We start from the raw sequence: 17,009 nt of genomic DNA on the forward strand, positions 1-17,009 counted from the left end.
AGCATGATGCTTTGCAGAGTAGCCAAATACAGTGCCTTCAGAAAGTGTTTATACCCCTTGACTTATTCCACATTTTGTTGTGTTACTGACTGAATTCCAAATCTTTTAAATGTTTTAAAAAAATGTCTTACCCATCTACACTCAATACCCCATAATAACAAAGTAAAAACATGTTTATAGAAAATGTTGCATATTTATTGAAAATGAAATACAGAAATATCTAATTTCTTCACACCCCTGAGTCAATACATGTTAGAATCATCTTTGGAAGCAATTACAGCTGTGAGTCTTTCTGGGTAAGTCTCTAACAGCTTTGCACACCTGGATTGTACAATATTTGCAATTCTTTTTTTTCAAGTTCTGTCAAGTTGACTGCCATTTTCAAGTTTTGCCATAGATTTTAAGCCGATTTAAGTCCAAACTATAAGTAGGCCACTCAGGAACATTCAATGTAATCTTGGTAAGCAACTCTAGTGTATATTTGGCCTTGTGTTTTAGGTTATTGTCCTCCTGAAAGGTGAATTTGTCTCCCTGTGTCTGTTTGGAAAGCAGACTGAACCAGATTTTCCTCTAGGATTTTGCCTGTGCTTAGCTCCATTCCATTTATTTTTTATCTTTAAAAAAAATCTTCCAGGTCCTTGCTGATGACAAGCATACCCATAACATGATGCAGCCACCACCATGCTTGAAAATATGAAGAGTGGTACACAGTGGCGTGATGTGTTGGATTTGCCTCAAACATAACACTTTGTATTCAGGACATAAAGTTAATTTCTTTGCCACATTTTTTGCAGTTTTACTTTAGTACCTTATTGCAAACAGGATGCATATTTTAGAATATTTGTATTCTGTACCTGCTTTCTTCTTTTCGCTCTGTTATTTAGGTTAGTATTGTGGAGTAGCTACAATGTTGTTGATTCATCCTCAGTTTTCTCCTATCACAGCCATTAAACTCTGTAACTGTTTTAAAGTCACTATTGGCTTCATGGTGAAATCCCTGAGCGGTGTCCTTCCTCTCTAGTAACTGAGTTATCTTTGTAGTAACTGGGTGTATTGACACACCATCCAAATTGTAAATAATAACTTCACCATGCTCAAAGGATGTTCAACGTCTCCTTTTAAATTTTTTACCAATCTACCGATGTGGTTGAATCGGTGTTTGAAATTTACTGCTCGACTAAGGGGCCTTACAGGGGCAACACAGTATGTGTTGGGTACAGAGATGGTAGAAATGATTGTGACTTGTTAAGCAAATTCTTGCTCCTGAACATATTTAGGCTTGCCATAACAAAGGGGTTGAATACTTATTGACTCAAGACATTTCAGCTTTTCATTTTTTTAAACTTGTAAACATTAAAAAAATGATATTTCCACTTTGACATTATGGGGTATGATCTCAATTGCAGCCTTTTTAAATTCAGGCTGTAACACAACACAATGTGGAAAAAGTCAAGGGGTGTGAATACGTTCTGAACATGCTGAGGCTCTTGAGATTGCAGTCTTAATGTAGTAGATGATGTAACGGCTTAAAGTGCATTTGTGTGTGTGTGTGTGTGTGTGTGTGTGTGTGTGTGTGTGTGTGTGTGTGTGTGTGTGTGTGTGTGTGTGTGTGTGTGTGTGTGTGTGTGTGTGTGTGTGTGTGTGTGTGTGTGTGTGTGTGTGTGTGTGTATGCAGTGTGCGTCTTTTTAATCCACTCATCAACACTGGACTGAGCAGTGAATATAGAGCGGTGAACACAGAGGGGCGAACACAGGAGACCTTCAGATGACCTGACGTTTCAGAACATTTGTTTAGGCATGGCAGTACCACTGGCTCTGCAGACTGACAGACAGACAGACGGACACTGCTTTGTGTATGTCAACGTGTGGGAAAGGTCCTCCTCACTCGTACAGTATGTGGATATGTTGGGGAGCTCTGATGCTTGGGTCACCTTGACCTGGTTTGCAGAGGGAAGTCATGCAGCAGCTCTAATACCTGTACCAGATTCCAGTCTTCTCCGCTACCTGTCTCCACCAACCACAAGGCTGGCTATCCTGCATCTAAGCCTGTCACAGCCCAGCCCTGCAGCGATTGGACGGACACAGAGCCCCTGTCAGACAGTCAGGGATCTGTCTGGCTGTTTGTGATACTGGAGAAAGAGAGCAAGAGAGAGGGGGAGAGAAAGAGTGTGTATGAGAGTAAGAGAGAGAAGCACAGTCTTTCTGCTGACTATTCAGGATTCTAAAATGAAGCGTCATTCATCCGTAAATTGGATTAGCTCTGTGTGTGTGTGTGTGTGTGTGTGTGTGTGTGTGTGTGTGTGTGTGTGTGTGTGTGTGTGTGTGTGTGTGTGTGTGTGTGTGTGTGTGTGTGTGTGTGTGTGTGTGTGTGTGTGTGTGTGTGTGTGTGTGTGTGTGTGTGTGTGCGTGCGTGCGTGCGTGCGTGCGTGCGTGCATTTGTCCTGGTTCACCTTGACTTATTGTTCAGCTTTGAGATGATTTATTAGGTTGGCTAGACAAGGCATATGTCTGTTTAAACGTCTCTACCTGAACATGCTGTTTGAGATCAGCCTCAATACATTTACATTGTATGCCTGTCATAGACCTATGTGTTGAATCCTCTCTCCATAACCGTTTCACTGTAATCATATCAAATAATACTTTGGTAATGGTCGTCGTTTGTGGCTCGACTGTTGTATTTAAGAATAAGCATTTCTTCTGAGAGTCTAAGAGTATCTTTACCGTGAGACATGAATTAAAAAGCCCCGGCCTATGATCCTTCCCCCACCTCACTTTAGTTAACATGTTTACCATATCAATTACCTTCTTGAGTGTCGTATGTGTTTTATCCTGAGCATTGAGTAAAAGGTTTTACCACTGGATCTAATGCTCTAGTCTATTTACATAAAGATACCTAGCAACAAATCATGCATCACTGTCAATTCTGCGTATGCATATTTATCAGTGACCAGCCCTAATAATGTAATCACTCAGCAGCCAAGGTTAATGACTAACTGGTCAATGTTGCTATTAATAATACTCACTTCAAGGCAAATAGACAAGGTTACCCACACATCCATGGTCGGAATGTAAGAGAATGTGTTAAAAATGCAGACAACATGTAACATCTAACCTCCAACTGAGACACACAGCTTTTCCTGGTTAGGTTACGTGGCCCTTAAATCATGATGCCTATGAGGTATCCACAGAAAGGGTGAGCGGGTGACTAGTGGATGCTTTTATAGGCAGTGGGTACCACTGTGCAGTATCTTTGTACATACTAGCTCATAACACCACCGAATGTTCTGTGATGTTAGGAGTCTGACCCTCTCTCCTGTTGTCTGTCTCAGCTGGATGACACTAGCTCTTCGGAGGGCAGCACCATAGACATCAAGCCTGACGTGGAGGAAGTGGTGGTGGTGGAGGTTGTGGAGGAGTTCCTGGACCCAGACGCCTGCTGGACAGATGGTAACTAAGAACCCACAGAGAGACACAGGCCTCAGTCTGGCCACAATAGCACTTAGCATTTATGCTAACTGATTTCATTGTGGGCCATGGCAAGTGTGGGTCTGTGAGTGTCTGTACTCATCTTCAGTTTGTATGGCATAATGAGGCCATTTTATGGACGTGTACGTGTGTAGTCAATAGTGTGTACATGTCCTAAATGTATTTGACTGTGTCAGTAACAGTGAGTGTGTGTGCCCTCTTATCCAGAATGTGTTGCCAAGTATAAGTTTTTGTACTTGCCCATCGATCATGGCTGGGGGAAGCACTGGTGGTTCCTGAGGAAGACAAGCTACCTGATTGTGGAGCATAACTGGTTTGAGACCGTCATCATCTTCATGATCCTTCTCAGTAGCGGGGCGTTGGTAAGAATGCACACATACACATTTGTTTTACTATCCTTGTGGGGACCAAACAATTGATTCCCATTCAAAATCATATTTTTCCTAACCCTAAATATAACCCTAATCCTTAACCTAAACCTAACCCTAACTCCTAAACCTAACCCTAATTCTAACCCTAGCCCTAAACCTAACCCCTAAGCCTAAAATAGCTTTTTTCCTTGGGTGGACTTGCGAAATGTCTCCATTTGTTTTACTATCCTTGTGTGGACTTCTGGTAAAAAACAAAACACACACACTAACAGTTTATCTCATACTAATTAAGTACTGTCTTACAGTAAACCGTATCAGTTCCGACAGAACGTACTGAAATTGAATAATTAAATCCATAAATATTTTATTCCCCCATCATGCCTTTTACCTGTCTACGACTGTTTGTGATATGATTCTTGCTAATGAGCAGCAAAGGTCTGTAATGCACCAACCTTTTAATCAAAAGAATCTAGCTTAGTTTTCAGCTTTCTGGAGGACTGTAGCACAATGGTGATTCAGAATGCTTACAGTGCCTTCAGAAAGTATTCATACCCCTTGATTTTTTCCACATTTGTTGTGTTACAAGGTGGGATTAAAATTGATTTAATTGTAATTTTTTTGTCAACGATCTAAACAAAATACTCCGTAATGTCAAAGTGATTTTTCCCCCCCTAACATTAGTAAAAATATTATGAAATATAAAACACTAATATATCTTGATTACATAGGTATTCAACCCCCTGAGTCAATGCATGTTGGAATCACCTTTGGCAGTGATTACAGCTGAGTCTATCTGGGTAAGTTTCTAAGAGCTTTGCACACCTGGATTGTACCATATTTGCACAATTCTTCAAGCTTTGTCAAGTTTTCAAGCAGATTTATGTCAAAACTGTAACTAGGCCACTCAGGAACATTCAATGTCGTCTTGGTAAGCAACTCCAGTGTACATTTGGCCTTGTGTTGAAGGTTATTGTCCTGCTGAAAGGTGAATTGGTCTCCCAGTGTCTGTTGGAAAGCAGACTGAACCAGGTTTTCCTCTAGGATTTTGCCTGTGCTTAACTCTATTCCGTTTATTTTTATCAAAAAAAACTCCCTAGTCCTTGCTGATGACAAGCATACCCATTACATGATGCAGCCACAACCATGCTTGAAAATATGAAGAGAGGTACTCAGTGATGTGTTGGATTTGCCCCAAACATAACGGTTTGTATTTAGGAAATACATTACATTTCTTTGACAATATTTTTGCAGTATTACTTTAGTGCCTTATTGCAAACAGGATGCATATTTTACAATGTTTGTATTCTGTACCTGCTTTCTTCTTATCGCTCTGTTATTTAGGTTAATATTGTGGAGTAGCTACAATGTTGTTGATCCATCCTCAGTCTTCTCCTATCACTGCCATTAAACTCTGTAACTGATTTAAAGTCACCATTGGCCTCATAGTGACATCCCTGAGTGGTTTGCTTCCTCTCCGACAACTGAGTTAGGAAGGATGCCTGTATCTTTGTAGTAACTGGGTGTATTGACACACCATCCAAAGGTTAATTAATAACCTAATAATAATAATAATTATAATAATTATTATTAATAATAATAATAATTAACCTAATAATAATAATCAATGTCTGCTTTAATTTTTTTTTACCCATCTACCAATAGGTGCCCTTCTTTGCGAGGCATTGGTAAACCTTCCTGGTCTTTGTGGTTGAATCTGTGTTTGAAATTCACTGCTCAACTGAGGGACCTTGAAGATGATTGTATGTGTGGGGTAGAGAGATTTCGTAGTCATTCAAAAATCATGAGTCCATGCAACTTATTATGTGACGTGTTAAGCACATTTTTACTCCTTCACTTATATAGGTTTGCCATAACAAAGGGGTTGAATACTTATTGAATCAAGACATTTCAGCTTTTCATTTTTAGTTAATTTGTAAACATTTCTAAAACCATAATTCCACTTTGACATTATGGTGTATTGTGTGTAGGCCAGTGACACAAAATCTCAATACAACAAAATGTGGAAAAGGGTGTGAATATTTTCTGAATTAAAGTTTTCACATCCATTTACTTTTTCCACATTTTGTTGTGTTATAGCCTGATTTTAAAATCGATTAAATGTAGATGTTTTTTGTCACTGGCCTACACACAATACCCCATAGTGTCAAAGTGGAATGATGTTTTTCTGAATTTTTATAAATGAATTAAAAATGAAAAGCTGAACTGTCATGAGTCAATAAGTATTCAACTCCTTTGTTATGTACCCCACACATACAATTATGTGTAAGGTCCCTCAGTCGAGCAGTGAATTTCAAACACAGTTTCAGCAACAAAGATCAGGGACGTTTTCGAATGCCTCGCAAAGAAGGGCACCTATTGGTAAATGGGTAAAGAATTTAAAAGCAGACATTGAATATCCCTTTGAGCATGGTAAAGTTATTAATTAACCTTTGGATAGTGTATCATTATACCCAGTCACTACAAAGATAGAGGCGTCCTTCCTAACTCAGTTGCCGGAGAGGAAGGAAACCGCTCAGGGATTTCACCATTAGGCCAATGGTGACTTTAAAACAGTTACAGAGTTTAATGGCTGTGATAGGAGAAAACTGAGGATGGATCAACAACATTGTATTACTCCACAATACTAACCTTATTGACAGAGTGAAAAGAAGGAAGCCTGTACAGAAAAAAATATTCCAAAACATGCATCCTGTTTAAAACCTCTCTGGGATAGGTGGGACATTAACGTCCCAACTGGCCAAAATACAGTGAAAATGCAGAGCGCCAAATTAAAATGAAATCACACATGAAATCATGAAATCACACATGCAATACACCAAATTAAAGCTACACCTGTTGTGAATCCAGCCAACGTGTCGGATTTCAAAAATGCTTTACGGCGAAAGGAAACGATGCTATTATCTGAGGATAGCACCCAAGCAAACAAACACAGACAATCATATTTCAACCCTCCAGGCGCGACACAAAACGCAGAAATAAAGATAGAATTCATGCCTTACCTTTGACGAGCTTCTTCTGTTGGCACTCCAATATGTCCCATAAACATCACAAATGGTCCTTTTGTTCGGATTAATTCCGTCGATATATATCCAAAATGTCCATTTATTTGGCACGTTTGATCCAGAAAAACACCGGTTCCAACTCGCGCAACATGACTACATGTAACGGTTGTCCTCCTCCTCTTCGTCCGAAGAGGAGGAGTAGGGATTGGACCAAAGCGCAGCGTTGTTATACGACATGATGATATTTATTAAAGTAAAAACGAAACACGAAAATACTTCAACAAACTACAAAACAAATAAACGATGTAGACAGACCTGAACAAGAGAACTTACATAAACACGAAGAACGCATGAACAGGTACAGACTACACAAACGAACGAACAAACGAAACAGTCCCGTGTGGTGCACAGACACAAACACGGAAGACAACCACCCACAAACAAACAGTGTGAACAACCTACCTAAATATGGTTCTCAATCAGAGGAAACGTAAAACACCTGTCCCTGATTGAGAACCATATCAGGCTAAATGACAATGAACCTAAACATAGAAACACATAACATAGAATGCCCACCCCAACTCACGCCCTGACCAACTAAACACATACAAAAACAAGAGAAAACAGGTCAGGAACGTGACATAACCCCCCCCTCAAGGTGCGAACTCCGGACGCACCACCAAAAGTCTAGGGGAGGGTCTGGGTGGGCATCTGTCCACGGTGGCGGCTCAGGCTCTGGGCGTGGTCCCCATCCCACCATAGTCAATCCCCGCTTTTGTAGCCTCCTCCCAATGACCACCCTCCAAATTAACCCCACTGGATTAAGGGACAGCACCGGACTAAGGGGCAATACCGGAATGAGGGGCAACACCGGAATGAGGGGCAACACCGGATTGAGGGGCAACACCGGATTGAGGGGCAACTCCGAACTGAAGGGCAGCTCCGGACTGAGGGGCAGCTCCGGACTGGCTGACGGCTCTGGCTGACGGCTCTGGCTGGTCATGGCTGGCTGACGGCTCTGGCTGGTCATGGCTGGCTGACGGCTCTGGCTGGTCATGGCTGGCTGACGGCTCTGGCTGGTCATGGCTGGCTGACGGCTCTGGCTGATCCTGTCTGGCTGACGGCTCTGGCTGGTCATGGCTGGCTGACGGCTCTGGCTGGTCATGGCTGGCGGAAGGCTCTGGCGGCTCCTGTCTGGCGGAAGGCTCTAGCGGCTCTTGTCTGGCGGACGGCTCTGAAGGCTCCTGTCTGGCGGGCGGCTTTGCAGGCTCATGGCAGACGGGCGGCTTTGAAGGCTCAGTACAGACGGGCAGTTCATGCGGCGCTTGGCAGACGGACAGTTCAGACGGCGTTGGGCAGATGGGCAGTTCAGGCGCCGCTGGGCAGACGGGCAGTTCAGACGGCGTTGGGCAGACGGGCAGTTCAGGCGCCGCTGGGCAGACGGGCAGTTCAGGCACCGCTGGGCAGACGGCAGACTCTGGCCGGCTGAGACGCACTGTAGGCCTGGTGCGTGGTGCCGGAACTGGAGGTACCGGGCTAAGGACACGCACCTTCAGGCTAGTGCGGGGAGCAGCAACAGGGCACACTGGACTCTCAAGGCGTACTATAGGCCTGGTGCGTGGTACCGGCACTGGTGGTACCGGGCTGAGGGCACGCACATCAGGGCGAGTACGGGGAGAAGGAACAGTGCGTACAGGGCTCTGGAGACGCACAGGAGGCTTGGTGCGTGGTGTAGGCACTGGTGGTACTGGGCTGGAGACACGCACCATAGGGCTAGTGCGTGGAGGAGGAACAGGGCTCTGGAGACGCACTGGAAGCCTGGTGCGTGGTGTAGGCACTGGTGGTACTGGCCTGGAGCGGGGAGGTGGCGCCGGAAATACCGGACCGTGCAGGCGTACTGGCTCCCTTGAGCACTGAGCCTGCCCAACCTTACCTGGTTGTATGCTCCCCGTCGCCCGACCAGTGCGGGGAGGTGGAATAACCCGCACCGGGCTATGTAGGCGAACCGGGGACACCATGCGTAAGGCTGGTGCCATGTAAGCCGGCCCGAGGAGACGCACTGGTGGCCAGATGTGTAGAGCCGGCTTCATGGCACTTGGCTCAATGCTCAATCTGGCCCGGCCGATACGAGGAGCTGGTATGTACCGCACCGGGCTATGCACACATACAGGAGACACCATGCGCTCTACTGCGTAACACGGTGTCTGCCCGTACTCTCGCTCTCCACGGTAAGTACAGGGAGTAGGCGCAGGTCTCCTACCTGACTTCGCCACTCTCCCTTTTAGCCCCCCCCCCAAGACATTTTTGGGGTTTACTTTCGGGTTTCCTACCGCGTCTTCGTGCTGCCTCCATTCGCCGGTATCCCTCCTCGCACTGCGCCAGAGAATCCCAGGCGGGCTCCGGCACTCGCCCTGGGTCGATCGCCCACCTGTCGATCTCCTCCCACGTAGTGTAGCCCAGATCCTTCTCCTGCTTCCGAGCTAGCTCCTCAAAACGCCGCCTCTCTGCTTTCGCTGCCTCCAGCTCAGCTTTGGGGCGGCGATATTCTCCTGGTTGAGCCCAGGGTCCCTTTCCGTCCAATATTTCCTCCCAAGTCCACGAGTCCTGGTTTTTTGGCCGCTGTTGCTGGTTCCTCTCACGCTGCTTGATCCTTGTTTGGTGGGTGGTTCTGTAACGGTTGTCCTCCTCCTCTTCGTCCGAAGAGGAGGAGTAGGGATTGGACCAAAGCGCAGCGTTGTTATACGACATGATGATATTTATTAAAGTAAAAACGAAACACGAAAATACTTCAACAAACTACAAAACAAATAAACGATGTAGACAGACCTGAACAAGAGAACTTACATAAACACGAAGAACGCATGAACAGGTACAGACTACACAAACGAACGAACAAACGAAACAGTCCCGTGTGGTGCACAGACACAAACACGGAAGACAACCACCCACAAACAAACAGTGTGAACAACCTACCTAAATATGGTTCTCAATCAGAGGAAACGTAAAACACCTGTCCCTGATTGAGAACCATATCAGGCTAAATGACAATGAACCTAAACATAGAAACACATAACATAGAATGCCCACCCCAACTCACGCCCTGACCAACTAAACACATACAAAAACAAGAGAAAACAGGTCAGGAACGTGACACTACAAAACTTCTCATAAGTTTCCTGTAAGCTTTGTCCAAACATTTCAAAGTACTTTCCTAATACAACTTTAGGTATATTTTTACGTAAATAATCGATAAAATTTAAGACGGGATATACTGTGTTCAATACCGGAGGAAAACAAAGTGGAGAGTGCTTTTCAGGTCACGCGCCTCTAACAAATATTACACTTCCCTCTACCCTCGTTCTGAACAGTGCTACTTCTTAATTTCTCAAAGGAAAAACCTCAACCAATTTCTAAAGACTGTTGACATCCAGTGGAAGCGATAGGAACTGCAAGAAAGTCGCTTAAAAATCTGGATTCCCAATGAAAACTCATTGAAAAGAGAGTGACCTCAATTTTTTTTAATTCTGAATGGTTTGTCCTCGGGGTTTAGCCTACCAAATAAGTTCTGTTATACTCACAGACATGATTCAAACAGTTTTAGAAACTTCAGAGTGTTTTCTATCCAAATATTTTAATAATATGCATATCTTATCTTCTGGGCCTGAGTAGCAGGCAGTTTACTTTGGACACGCTTTTCATCCGGACGTCAAATCCCGGCCCCTATCCCAAAGAAGTTAAAACAAGGCACTAAAGTAATACTGCAAAAAATGTGGTAACGCAATCAACTTTGTGTCCTGAACACAAAGTGTTATGTTTGAGGCAAATCCAACATTACTGAGTACCACTCTCAATTTTTGGGACTTCCTTACCAAGAAGACAGTGAATGTTCCTGAGTGTTTCAAGTTACAGCTTAGACTTAAACCTGCTTGAAAATCTACGGCAAAACCAGAAAATGATTGTCTAGCAATGATCAACAGCCAATTTGACAGAGCTTGAAGAATTCTGAAAAGAATAATGGGTAAATATTGTACAATCCAGGTGTGCTAAGCTCTTAGAGACTTACCCAGAAAGACTCACAGCTGTAATCACTGCCAAAGGTGATTCTAAGATGAATTGACTTAGGGCTGTGAAAACTTATGTAAATTAGATATTTCTGAATTTAATTTTCAATACATTTGCAAACTTTTGTAAAAACATGTTTTCACTTTGTCATTAGGGGGTATTGTGTGTGGATAGGTGAGAACAAAATATATTTAATCCATTTTGAATTCAGGCTGTAACAACAACATGTGGAATAAGTCAAAGTCTATGAACACTTTCTGAAGGCCCTGTATGTGTTCAGGAATGGACAGAGGGGATATAGAATAGTGGGGCTGAGGTGACTATTAACCCTACAGTACAGAGAGAACCTGTTCCATCACATACAGTAGCCTACCTCCTCTTTCACTACTGTGGGCAATGACTATGTAAACACCGCACCTGAGAGCATTCAATACATTGTCATATGAGAGAGAATAACTAAATTCACATAGTTTGCCATGAACATAGGGCAGTATTAACGTTAGCACAGTTGAATCCCAAGACATTAGACGCAATCAGGTTTCTGTAGAGAAGACAATACTGTATATAAAAAAGACAGCATAACACTTTTTGGAGGACTGAGACAGGATGGTCTTTGCTAATTTGACCAATTGCACCTTTAACACTATATACTGTAGTTTTCAGAGAATTCATATTTCAACAGGAAAAGCAAATGGCACAACTATCTATAACACCTTTAACCATAGAGAGGGTCATGAGTTTTTCACTTAACAGGAAAAACTCAGAGGCCTAATCATAAGACAAGATGTCCAGTCACGTCAGTGTTGTTAACCTGCTGCTGTTCTGTTTTCCCCTCCCCCAGGCCTTTGAGGATGTGTACATAAATAAGAGGAAGACCATTAAGATTATCCTGGAGTACGCAGACAGCGTGTTCACCTATATCTTCATCCTGGAGATGGTGCTCAAATGGGTGGCCTATGGCTGGGTCAAATACTTCACCAATGCCTGGTGTTGGCTGGACTTCTTCATTGTGGATGTAAGTAACTTATCCAACTGACTCTATGTTACTTCTTGCCTCCTCTTATGATTTCCTTCCTCCATCTTTCCATCCTTTATTATTTTGTGCTGGTCTCTCTTTTAATCTCTTTTCATCTCTCTTGCTTTGTCTTCATGTTCTTCTTCTCTGGCTATGTCTTTTATGTCTCTTGCTTCTCTCTCTGTCAGTCTTCGTTTTATGAGAGTTGATGAGCTTTCCTCTCCTCTTCCCAAGTTGGATTCTGTTTCCCTTCAAGCACACTGTAGCTGTAACCAGATGACTCTTTGTTCCTGATCTGAGACAACTTTGATAATAAGGGACTTGAATATCTCAAATGATGATGCTGCATTGTGGCCATTTAGTACTGATTGCAGATGCTGGGTTATGGACATGACATCAAATCATTACCTATTGACATAGAACATTTAGCAGGCATAACAAAACTCTCCCTTCTTCCCATAAATATACTCTGTATAGTACGTAACTCAAACATTTGCCAATTCGACTGCTTTATCAACAAAAGTCGACCAATCTTTTAAGTGGATTTTATTTTATTTAATGCTATTCTTACCCTCCAGCTGAAATGTTGAAAGGCCTGGCATCATTCATTGATATTATGGCCTTTCCCGTTGTATCTCTCTACCCTGTTTATCTAACTCTATGGGCTAGTGTGTTATCTGTTGCTGTGGAGTTGACCTATCTTGTCATTGCTGTGAGTGAACTGCTGTAATATGGAATATTACAGCCTGGGATGGGAGGTGTGGTATTAGCAGTGAGTCAACAATGTCGTTTACAATAGCACTTTACTATGTAAACAACAAAGGTGAACCACCATGTGCACATAGGTGATAGTAGGGGTAGACGGTGAAAGGCAGGACGATAAATGGGATGGAGGGGACAGCAAACAATTTTTGACATTTATCTTTAAAGAAAAATCAAAAGAAAAATGTTACACTGTCCACATGGGACACATCACAATGCCATACAAGCTCTCTTCGGTTTTGGTGTTGCAATGTGGGGGGTTTCATCCAGTGTTGCTTTGCCCAGTAACATTTTTCTACTGTTGTGTATCGAAGGCTGTGGTGTCTGTATCTTCCCCTGTCTCTGGAAGAGCAAATGTAAAGTTATATTTTGCACTTGACCTGTCCTGTTGGATGTGTTGGGTTTGGTTATGTGATGGATGGATGGTAAGTCAAGTCATGACTTCTGAGTCAAGCCTTAAACTCCATTATCAACTAATGTGTTCTCAATCCTGATGGTTTATGTATGTGTTAATGTCTGTGCTCAGTTTTGTGGGAGTGTGTGTGTGTTTGTGTTTGTTTGTGTGTGTGTGCGCCTGCCTGTGCATTGTGGGTTACTCAGAAGGTGCACATCTCTCTCCTCAGTATCTATTTGCAGAGCCAGAGGAGGGAGGGATGGCGGCCACTCCCCACCTTTACTACAGGGGGCGCCAAGCAGACAGAGGCTGAAGGTGACCATCACCCCAAAGAGCAACGACAGTGTAGTAGCCGAGAGGACAGTGGAAGCTTTAGCGTGCCATTAGAAAAGCCAGGGGACAGACATGGACAAAGGCTGTGTGTATATGTGATAGCGATCATTTTAATATTAAATCTACCTCTTTGAGAAAAAGAAAGCCATGGTATAGAATAGCATAGTTTCATGGGTAGTACTCAATACATTATGTATATATATCTAATGTGCATTTTCATGAATGAGTGAAACCAAAAGATCAGCTCTTTCTCAAACACAGCCTTTGTCAACAGTTCCCAGAAGAGAAGAAGTCTGTCCCTTCAGAGCTGTGATAATGTATAGTATTTGTCATTGGTAGACTCTAAATATGTTTTAGACATATTTGCGAATCCCTTTGAATGAAACTGTCCCCTGTTTCTCAATGCCCATATGACAGTCCAGAGTCCTCTGCCTTTTGATGAGGAATGAAGGCAGTATAATATGTTTTCCCTTGACCCAAATCCACCCTGCCAGTATCACATTATCATGGATGGTCATGGGAGACAGAGGGGAAGGGAGCTCAAGTTTTCTAACAGGCATGGTGTCCCGTGGTCTCTGTGCCTCTTTGACTCCTTGTGCCTCTCTGTCCTGTAACTACTCTACCACCGTGTCAAACCACATCTTTGGTCCCTTGGGTCACCTTATGTAGGCTATGGCTCCGTCATCAGTTCAATTTGTGGTCTAGAATAGAATGAAATGTGAGTATAAGATGGCTCAGGGATGTGCACATTCAACCTGTACCTTCTCTCGCAGGTACCTATAACCGTGTCTCTCTTAAAATTAAAAGGGGTGTTGTACTGCAGACGAGAGGGACTTGGCTTGGATGTGTTGAGGGGCCAGGGTAAGATTCTTGTGGTTTTGTCTCGGGACTCTCCCTTTCACAGGTTGTCCTCTCTCCTACTCGTCCCCACTACCGTCCTCACCCTCCTGGCTCCCATCTCCATTCTTATACTCAACTGGTACTTTGTGAATTGTGTGAATATTGTACGTTTATTGTGTGTCTTGTGTCATATTGAGTGAATTTTTGTGAACGCATTTCTCCTCTCAAATTTCCCATTTGTTTGATTCTGCTACCTCTTTTTCTCTCCCCTTATTTTCCTCCTCTTTCTCTGTCAACCAAACGTTTCTAACCAGGTATACTGTGAGCTTATTTTCAAGCTTCACCTGCATTATAAACTAAACCAAAACAACAATCAAAATTGGTGCAGTAGGGTCTATCTCTCTGTTACCCTTTCTAACTGTTTGGACACTCTCTCTTCCTTCTCTCTTACTCTCTCTCTCTCTCTCTCTCTCTCTCTCTCTCTCTCTGTATAGGTGTCTATAATCACTCTTATAGCTAATGCGATGGGCTACTCCGATCTAGGGCCCGTTAAATCACTACGGACATTGAGGGCATTGAGGCCCCTTAGGGCCCTGTCTCGTTTTGAAGGGATGAGGGTAAGATCTAAAACACCAGGCAGCTGGTCCTTCTGCATGTCCATTCAACAGTTACAGCACCAATGCATGCTTTAATGAACTAGACAAGATGATCATGGACAGCACTCACCTCAACTTAGCTAACACTTTCCCAGCCTAATTGTAGCCAAACCAATGTCCAAATGGAGATTCAGGAAAATCTCAAATGAATCCCCACGCTTGTCTCAAAGCAGTGCAATGGCGCTGTCCCAATCAAAACGGTGCTGAAATTACCATCTAGTTGACCACACGTGGGTAGGTAATTGCTTCAAATTTATTACAAGGATTGGATAACTTTGGGAGTTTCAGTAAGCAACAATTTGATAGGCCTTCATGCCTTCAATTGCATTATCCTACTTTATTCCAATATTTTCGTTGTCATTCAGTGATATTTATTCCCACAGTAATTATTTATGGATCCATCTAGTTGTGGTTAAGAAAACAGTGCATGCTTAGTGGTGGGAGATGCGAAGAGATGGACAAAGTGGCATGCCTTGCAAAGTTTATAACTGGCAACCATCAAGAGAGCAGTGCATGCCAAAGCTGCCTCAGCATTATGGCTACGTTTCATACTAAGCCTTAGGCAGAACTTTACTGAAATGATTGCTAGGTCATTTGGCTTTGATACCTGCAAGAGGCAATGCCTTTGAGATATAAAGAAAAGGTATGATAAAATTGTAAGAAAAACTTCTTAGTTTCAAAGGGATACAAGTTTATTTTGATTATATCAATATTTGCTCTTAAAGGCTTTTCCACTGCCATTTCTCACATAATACATTTTACCGACACAAAAAGATCCCACCATGTCAAACAAACAAATTATCTCTAGACATTTATAAAATTGTACCAAAACTTCCTGTTTCTATCATAGCTGTCGTGATTTTCTTTTATACGGTATGACTTTACTCGCATAAAAACTGTGGATGGAAATCTGGTTAGTGACCCGCCATTTGCATGAAACGTTATCATTTCAGAAAGTCTTGTTTAAAAGAAAAGAAGAAAAAAATGTCACCTTTATTTAACCAGGTAGGCAAGTTGAGAACAAGTTCTCATTTACAACTGCGACCTCAACAAGATAAAGCATAGCAGTGCGACAAAAAACAACAACACAGAGTTACATATGGGATAGACAAACGTACAGTCAATAACACGATAGGAAAATCTGTATACGGTGTGTGCAAACTTAGTAAGGAGGTAAGGCTATAAATAGGCCAATAGTGGCGAAGTAATTATAATTTAGCTATTTGCACTGGAGTGATATATGTCCAGATGAGAATGTGCAAGTAGAAATACTTGTGTGCAGAAGAGCAGAAAAACTAAAACAAATATGGGGATGAGGTAGGTAGTTGGTTGGATGGATGGGCTATTTACATATGGGCTGTGTACAGCTACAGCGATGGGTAAGCTGCTCTGACAGCTGACGCTTAAACTTCAGTGATTTTTGCAATTCGTTCCAGTCATTGGCTGCAGAGAACTGGAAGGAAAGGCGGCCAAAGAGGTGTTGGCTTTGGGGATGACCAGTGAAATATACCTGCTGGAGTGCGTGCTACGGGTGGGTGTTGCTACGGTGACCAAAGATAAGGCGGAGCTATAGCTAGCAAAGACTTATAGATGACTTGGAGCCAGTGGGTTTGGCGACAAATATGTAGCGAGGACCAGCCAACGAGAGCATACAGGTTGCAGTGGTGGGTAGTATATGGGGCTTTGGTGACAAAACGGATGGCACTGTGATAGACTGCATCCAATTTGCTGAGTAGAGTGTTGGAGGCTAATTTGTAAATGACATCGCCGAAGTCAAAGATTGGTAGGATAGTCAGTTTTACAAGGGTAAGTTTGGCAGCATGAGTGAAGGAGGCTTTGTTGCAAAATAGGAAGGTGCAACTGTCACGACTTCCGCCGAAGTTGGTCCCTCTCCTTGTTCGGGCGGCGTTCGGCGGTCGACGTCACCGGCTTTCTAGTCGCCACAGATCCATGTTTCATTTTCGTTTGGTTTTGTCTTCATTATTACACACTTGATTTCTATTCCATTAATTATGTTCCTTATTTAACCCCCTGGCTTCCCTCTCTGTTTTGTGTGTTATTGTTTGT

General features: G+C 43.0%; 1 protein-coding gene across 2 annotated transcripts in view; it reads left to right on the plus strand.

The window, feature by feature from the left end:
• Nucleotides 1-17,009, plus strand: part of LOC120061588 (sodium channel protein type 8 subunit alpha-like) — a 105,439-nt gene that overhangs the window by 70,430 nt on the left and 18,000 nt on the right. Inside the window, exons 19-22 of one of the 2 annotated variants that reach the window (XM_039011499.1) lie at nucleotides 3,330-3,447; nucleotides 3,694-3,848; nucleotides 11,784-11,957; nucleotides 14,781-14,903. In XM_039011499.1, coding sequence (XP_038867427.1) covers nucleotides 3,330-3,447; nucleotides 3,694-3,848; nucleotides 11,784-11,957; nucleotides 14,781-14,903 — 570 coding nt within the window. The remainder of the gene's footprint in view (nucleotides 1-3,329; nucleotides 3,448-3,693; nucleotides 3,849-11,783; nucleotides 11,958-14,780; nucleotides 14,904-17,009) is intronic. The other variant, XM_039011507.1, reaches the window with a different exon arrangement.

This window comes from Salvelinus namaycush, chromosome 2 (genome assembly GCF_016432855.1).
Source record: "Salvelinus namaycush isolate Seneca chromosome 2, SaNama_1.0, whole genome shotgun sequence".
Lineage (NCBI taxonomy): Eukaryota > Metazoa > Chordata > Actinopteri > Salmoniformes > Salmonidae > Salvelinus > Salvelinus namaycush.